Consider the following 7758-nt stretch of genomic DNA (forward strand, 5'->3'; position numbering starts at 1 on the left):
GCGCAGGGCCCGGCTGTGGTTGGAGCGCTTGAGCCCCGCTTGCCGAAATCCAGGCTTGTTCTGCCCGTGTTTTTGCAAGAAATGGTAAACAACCGGTGATTTATGCCAGGTGTAGCACTGCTGGAACTGCAGGTAGTGTAAGGTGAAATACCTTTCTTCAGTGGTTCTTGAATTACATCAGAGAATCTCTGTCTATAAAGTAGCCTGTGAAGCATTCCATTACTGTTTTTGAAAGCTGTTGCAATAGCTGAAGAGTATTAAATGTGGGAATTCCCTGCCTGTGCATCTTATGCACAAAGTTTCAGAACTTACGCCAGAAGAAGGACAGGGAGAACAACTCTTGTTGTAAATAACTGGACTGGTAATTGTGCATCCACTTTTATAACCTGAACAGATACTCTAAATTTTCTTCTAATTCAGCATGTTTACAGGAAATGATAAAAGCAAGAAAAAAAAATGGTGTAAAGTTTAAATGGGCTATTTGACTCTGCAAAAGAAGTGTGACTGACTCGAACAGAGCTTTCATTCTTATACGTAGCTCTTTCTTCATATGAAGCATTATTTATTTATCTGTTTAATGCAGCACACTGCTAAGATTGCACAGCTCGCAATTCTACGCTGCCACCTGAATTCAACATCAGCTGTCTTTACTCTGGTCCCTGCAAGATGCCAGCAGCCCTTGCAGAGAACAGCCAGGTTATCTGTGAAGTATGGGCGAACAATCTGGAAGAAGAGATGAGAAAAATTCGAGAGATTGTTCTAAGTTACAGTTACATTGCCATGGTAAATATTTTATACTAGAACTAATTGCCTTAGTCAAGGGATTTTTTTGGGTAGGGGAATAAGTTGATTATTGAGCAAGAAATTATTTCCCCCGTCCCCATTCAAACTGAGCTAGAAGTTAACTGTTGAAAAATCAGAAAGCTGTTCAGCAGAAGCTTTCCAGAAGCTAATACAAGTAGTGTTGAGTATGGATTGAGTGAAAGATGGGGAAGAGAGAGACCACCTTAAAAACCTGGATTCATTTAATATTTACTAATTCAGTATATATTAGTTTATGCAACAGAAGGTCAGGTGTACAACTGGGTTTAAATCTTTAGATTCTCACCAGCATTTTTGTCTTTTGAATGTCTTAATTTGGTTACGGAAGATGTGTGATGGTATAGGACAAACGGCCTGCAAGTGACAGCTAGTCAGCTGGGCTGCCTCCTTTTTAATGGGGCCAGACATTCGTTCTTATTCTGGCTGTAGGTATGACAGTGTGTTCAGAAAGCTTTGTTTAAGACAACCAGACTCTTCCCCCAGGTGGGAGGAATCTCTTCCTGCTCTTACAAGTCTATATCTGCTCAGCAGGAGCCAGTTAGTTACATAAATGACTGTTTTTAGTTACGAAACTGTAAGTTATGCCAACTTTGCTTAGGAAGGCTAAACTTTAAGATACGAAAAGGCCTTAATAACAGCATGGCATAAAAACACATGCCCCTGCAGAGTGTAGCAGTTCAGTATAGAACAGAGTTGTGTAAGTGAATATGATTTTTTGTTGCCATATGTCAATGGGAAATGAGCTTTCTTGCTTCTATTTGATCTAACTGAAAGTGTGCTTATGACCTGTTTTAATGGCTGTGCTGTGAGAGTGGACACAAAAAGATCTTGGGCAAGGGAGAAATTTTGTCAGACACACAGCACTGGTTTCTTAATGAAAGTTTTTGCATATGCTCTAGTCAGTAGAAGTTATGTGACCTAATCTGAGAGTAAAAATAGTATGGAAGTTTGGGTTTCAGCAAAGGTAGCACACAATCACTGGCCAAGTAAAAATTTTTTTTTTTTATCTAATAGATGGTTGCTCTGTTGTTAAGGTCTGTTTTGATTGGCAGTAGTTTTCGTAAATGTAGGTATTGCTGTTCCTCAAAAATGGTGAAGGTTATTGCTGTCTGGACTATCAAATGAAGATGGTCAGAGCGCTAAATTTAACTTGTATTTAGAACATGAAAGAACACTGAATAGATTAAGAAGTCCATTTTAGTAGATTTATGGAAAATGAGAGAGTCCTTTGCGAGAGAGAGACGTTTGGATTATACAATGGTGCATATTGGATGACCTTATAGTGTTTTTGTTGTGGAACAGAACAAAACTGTAAGAAGGGATACCTGTAATAAATAAATGTATGAATGCAATAGTTACCAAATTGTGTAGGGTTCGCTAGTGTTTGACTTGTAGCACTTTAAAAGCTGTATGAATATGGAAAAGGAGGGAACAAAGTGATTTTTACAGAAGCATTCACAGAATGCTGAGACCTGCAAGTGTGGAACTGAATAGACTCCTAATAATTACTCCTAATATTGGTGAAATAAGATTTTTCCCTTCTCTCCTAGGACACTGAGTTTCCTGGAGTTGTTGTAAGGCCAATTGGTGAATTCCGCAGTTCCATAGACTATCAATATCAGCTCCTTCGGTGTAATGTTGACCTTCTGAAAATTATCCAGCTGGGCCTGACTTTCACAAATGAAAAAGGAGAATATCCTTCTGGCATCAACACCTGGCAGTTTAACTTTAAATTCAACCTTACGTGAGTCTTTTGGCCTAGAGAATAATCGCGTATTCTCTTGTGCTGAAGGGATGCTTTCCTTTGGCAAATGCGGGTGTCTGTATAATTCATCATTGCTCTCTGGTTCTGAGCAATAAAAATTCAGATTCTAACACAGATTATGTGGGAACCTATTTTGGGATGACAGGATTTTGCAATATTTCCGGAAGTCAAAGCCATGCTAAAAGCCTATCCGTAATACCCTTTCTCTTGATAAATAGCCTATCCCCAGTAATTTTATGTGCCTTAAACTTTTTTTTCTGGAACAATGTTACCATCTGAATCTTTAGAATTTTTTTTATATATGTATAAAAATCCATCTCTTTCTGCTAAAACTAAGTGGAGGTACTGTTTTCAGCAAAAAAAGGAAAATACGTCATTACAGATCCATGCTAAAATATAAACTGGGGTCTAAAAAAATGTTGGTGTAATTGTCACACCTGTTCAGGAGAATGAATCATGTTAAATGGAGTGTGGCAGTTGTTCTTGTCTCCTCCATACTGCAATATCCTGGGTTACAGTTGAAACAAGCTTCAGTATCCCTTCCCCTGTAATTGTAATGACAAACCGAGCATAAGTACCACTACAGATGCCTGGAAATAGAGAGAGGGTTTATCTGGCAAAAACATGCATTTGTAGGAAATCTGTCAGTATCTTTATGGAACTGTCATTGGAAAACATTAGAAAAAATTCATAGCTAGTATGTGCAGATCATACAGTTCTTGAACCCAAAAGTTGCAATATTTACTTCCACAAATTTGTGAGCCTTTTAAAAGTATTGAAATCAGTCTGAAGTGGTTTTCTTAGTATGATCACTTCATTTGACTCAATTATCATATTTGGCATGAATTTTGCTCTGTGTGTTGTCATGTCCTTCCCTCCCTTCTCACCCTCAAATGAAACAAACTATGACAGAAATCAGGTTCCTGCTCAGCTTTCCACCAAGCATATCGTCACACATCCATGTCCTATTCCTTAGTCAAGTATTATGCAATTTTGTTTACTCCCAGAGATGGAACTGGAGATGATGATATGGTGGTGGTATGTGCTGTGAAGTGAAAAAGAAAAATGTAGACAGGAATGATGCTCAGTGCTTTAGAGTTGCATGTCTTCCTATTTGGGAGAACTCCCCTTTTTGCTGTGCTCTCATGTGTGGTGCTTGCATTCCCCTTGCAGAAGTGATGCTTTTCAAAATGTCATTCAGGTCTATGGAGATGGAATCTTTGGAATTTGCACTAGCCACAGAATTATTAACTAGCAGAATAGCTTGTTATGGATGTAACGGCTGCAGTAGTGGTATTAAAACTGATTCAGTTTGAATTTTCTAGAGATACAAATGTGGAACCCAGAGATAGCCTGGTCACTCAATTTTTTGAAATACAGTGTGGGGAGAATTTTTCTAAAATGAGCCTGACTTGGTAGCACTTTGAGCGCAAAGCTGATTTTCTCCTTCAGGGAGGACATGTACTCTCAGGATTCCATAGACCTCCTTGCCAGCTCTGGGCTGCAGTTCCAGAAGCATGAAGAAGAAGGGATCGATACCCTGCATTTTGCGGAGTTGCTTATGACATCTGGGGTTGTCCTTAGTGACAGTGTGAAATGGCTGTCCTTCCACAGGTAGGTCTGAGATCGTCACTGATGCTGTGAAGTGAGAAATCTCTTTTTCCTTGAAATACTGATGCTTTTGTCCATGGAAAATAACACAGATTTTAAGGAGAAGAATTAGCAGCTCTTAAAATAAGTTTAAAGATACAAAGGCTAAGCTTAAGAAGTAAGGACACTTGGCGCTTCATTTTGTACTAGCACTTACTGTGGTCTGAATTTTGTGTATGCGTTGCTTGCAAATCCTTTCGCTGTTATAATCTTCCTCTATCAAAGAAATTACTAAAAAGTTGAATTGAGATTTCTACACTTAGTAACTTGTGTGCATTTTAAAGTAAGGTTTTTGTTTCTTCCTTATAATGTTGGTGGTGTTCTCAACATCCATCTTGTGTTTACCTAGAGGAAGAAATCTGTGTAGTCAAGATGTCTGTCTTGTAGCATTTCAAGCAACTTGATTACAAAGCCTCTGGTCCTTGATATCATCACAAGTGGAAGGACCTGAGGCAGGAGGAGGAGGTGGTGGCAACAGATACGTACCGGGTTTCCTGCTTTTCTGTATTGCCCATAGCTACAGAAACTTGCTGTGCTGGGAAGAAAAGTATGTTCTTCCCAGCGGCTTAGCTGGAGGCACCCAGGGAGTGTTCAAAAGTCCTACACTGACATCAGGATGAATTCTGTCTCTGATCGAGAGTGGTTTTATGAATGTCAGAAAATGTTAAGGTTTGAAAGCTACAGCATGTAAAACTCTTGTGGAAAATGAGATATTGGTACCAATGAAGTATAGGTGTTGGCTGCTTATGTGGTTTCTGTATGGTTTTATTTTCAGTGGTTATGACTTTGGCTACATGGTGAAGTTGTTGACAGATTCCAGGTTACCAGAAGAAGAACATGAATTTTTCCATATCTTGAACCTTTTCTTCCCATCTATCTATGATGTAAAATACTTAATGAAGAGCTGCAAAAACCTCAAGGTACTTTTATCTCCCCAGCAAGCAATGGATGGGTACCAACACTGTAAATGTACAGTAAGCCAAGTGACAGAACTGCTGCATATATCAACTCTTAAAATTGGAATGTGTATAGAAGCTGGTAGTCACTCATAAGCACCTATGACTAAGTTTGTATCTAATAGATACTGCCTCTCTGGTTTCAGACTTATCAATATGTATATTATACAGGGGATGTTCCCATCACCTTCCGGTTTGTGTATCAGTGATTTCAGAGGCTAATTATAATTCAGCATGCTTATCTTCCCTATGCAAGGTGGGGTGTTTCTTCGTACATGAACTACTACATGACTTGATTAACTGGTAGACACTCAGAGGGTTAAAAGTAATTTATCTACTGAATCACAGTCTTGTTTGAGGAAAGGGAGGGAAAGGTCCAGCATTTGGAACCTATGAATATACCCACAGTCATCTCAAGTATCTGCAGCAGGAAAGCAAGGTACCTAAATTTGAGTATTTATGTGATCTTGAGCAGTATTCACCACTATGTTTCACTCACAGCTGGTGTGGGTGTACTGCTGGAATTTGAATTGATTTATCGTAGCCTGTGTTTGCCCTCATGTTTTGGAGAAGCGCGGCAGTTTTGGTAAAAGATGGATCTTCCAAAATAAAATCTGTTCTCATTGCAGGGTGGCCTTCAAGAAGTGGCAGATCAGCTGGATTTGCAGCGAATTGGACGACAACACCAGGCGGGATCGGACTCTCTTCTCACGGGAATGGCATTCTTCAGAATGAAAGAGGTACTGCAGTATTATTCTTTATGGTTCTTTCTCCAGTTCCCATCCATAAATGTCAACATGCACAATGTGTTTTTTGGGGGTTTTTTTGAGCCTTGTGGCCATCACACTTCAAACTCAATAATAGAAATTGTTGATATGGGCACAGACTTCTGTTTACTCTTCTTTCATGTGCTTATTTTAATTTGCATGCTGCATCGTAGAAGTGGCTGACTTCAAATGAGTTGTTCAATTAACATTGAGTGCTTTCTGATTTAGAGGCACAGTTATACAGTACCTGTTTCTTCCCTTTTTTTTTATCTGCAGTTGTTTTTTGAGGATACAATTGATGATGCAAAGTATTGTGGGCGCCTGTATGGCCTTGGCACAGGAGTGGCTCAGAAACAAAATGAAGATGTGGACTCAGCCCAAGAGAAAATGAGCATTTTGGCTATTATCAACAACATGCAGCCGTGATAAGCGGCACTCCTCAGCAGAACATGGTTACCATATTGGCAGCTGCTGTCCTCAACCATTTTCCCTAATAGTATCTCAAACAAAAGGCATCTACAGTATACAGCCTGCGGAAGGCCTGCAGTTTTGCTGAAGAACTGCATCTTCATTTGAAACCCAGAAGAGTGTTGACTGAATTCCTAATGCCAGCATTTGTGGTTTGCCATCTTTTTAATACCAAGGGCAAAAGACAGAACCTACTGTGTATACCTCTGTTTTTTTCCTCTTTATACTGAACAGAATCTGCAAGGAAGATGTAACGGTAGAATATTCAGTAGAGCTAAGGGTCTGGAAATCCAGTGAAAATGGACACAGACATGCACACAAACTTGAAAATTGTGCTTTATAAAGCTTATTTTAAAACTTACTTCTGCATGTTGTGAGGGTGACTGCTTCACCTCATGTTTTGCTTATTTTATCTTTGTGTAGTCTGTGGAAATTGCTCCCTTTGATCACTGCAGAGGCTTGGGAATGGATGACATTAAAAATGATCCTTGCAGCTAAAAATACTCAAGAGATTTGCTTTAACAACATTGGGAAAGGATAGGAGCTGGAGCTGACTTGATCGGCTCTCCATAGTTTCTAATTCTGTGTGGTGCAGGTTTGACCCATACGGAGGCTCAGCTTAGTTCTTATGGGTATTAATAAACGGTTCTGGAAATCTGTTGAGGCCTGTAAGTTCACCTTTGACCAGGGATTAGACCAATACTCTGACTTCAGTTTTCTTCAACTTAATATACATTCTTATTAAATTATTCTTAGCATTTTATTCTTCTCCTTGCAACACAAGTAGTTCAGCAGATGGATAAATATTTGTTCCACTTCTTCCCCCTTGCTTCTCCAGCCCCTAATTTTACTGTATGCTTAACAACAGACAAAACAGTTATTTCTTCATTACAAACATCTGAAAAGTAGTTAGAGGATGGAACAACTAACTTGGGATTCTGACTTTTTAAAAAATGAGCTATTCTATGGTATCTTTTTTTCCCCAACAGCTCTAGAATAACATTTCTCTAAAAAAAAAGAAAAACAAAAACCCTTTTGAAAATGGCAAACTTAAAATTTTAAGACTTTGTCTTGCATTTTAAACAGGCTTAAACAATTCATTATTAGGAACTGAGGTTTAGAGCTGGTATTTAAAATGCTTGTAAATACTACTTGTTTTTAATTTTTGTAAAATAAATTTTTTTAAACCAGGCCTTGTTTTGGATTTTGCATAAAGCACTGAAATTCCCAAAGTTCAGGCTTTGGAATCTGAATTTGAGTGATACATGCTGAAATATGCTCAGTTTTCTTCTTTTGCCATTTATGATGTGCTACTGGGGTAGTTTGTAGT

General features: G+C 38.8%; 1 protein-coding gene across 2 annotated transcripts; it reads left to right on the forward strand.

Annotated features, from left to right (window-relative positions):
• The first annotated feature begins 582 nt into the window (after positions 1–582).
• Positions 583–7051, forward strand: CNOT8 (CCR4-NOT transcription complex, subunit 8). Of its 2 annotated transcripts, XM_010296603.1 has the most exons (6): positions 583–783; positions 2373–2566; positions 4040–4201; positions 5013–5157; positions 5823–5933; positions 6237–7051. In XM_010296603.1, exons 1-6 carry the CDS (start codon positions 667–669, stop codon positions 6384–6386), a joined length of 879 nt encoding a protein of 292 aa, XP_010294905.1. In that variant the 5' UTR covers positions 583–666; the 3' UTR covers positions 6387–7051. The 2 variants fall into 2 exon arrangements, with proteins under 2 accessions (XP_010294905.1, XP_010294906.1); XM_010296604.1 differs by lacking the exon at positions 4040–4201 and having other exon boundaries at positions 667–783.
• The last annotated feature ends 707 nt before the right edge of the window (positions 7052–7758 follow it).

The sequence above is a fragment of the Phaethon lepturus genome, unplaced genomic scaffold, assembly GCF_000687285.1.
Source record: "Phaethon lepturus isolate BGI_N335 unplaced genomic scaffold, ASM68728v1 Scaffold56921, whole genome shotgun sequence".
NCBI lineage: Eukaryota > Metazoa > Chordata > Aves > Phaethontiformes > Phaethontidae > Phaethon > Phaethon lepturus.

Coding starts and splice junctions, on each gene's coding strand:
- CNOT8 (XM_010296603.1), top strand. CDS start 667: ATGCCAGCAGCCCTTGCAGAGAACAGCCAGGTTATCTGTGAAGTATGG. Junction 784..2,372: donor GTTACAGTTACATTGCCATG/GTAAATATTTTA, acceptor CTTCTCTCCTAG/GACACTGAGTTTCCTGGAGT. Junction 5,158..5,822: donor AGAGCTGCAAAAACCTCAAG/GTACTTTTATCT, acceptor TTCTCATTGCAG/GGTGGCCTTCAAGAAGTGGC.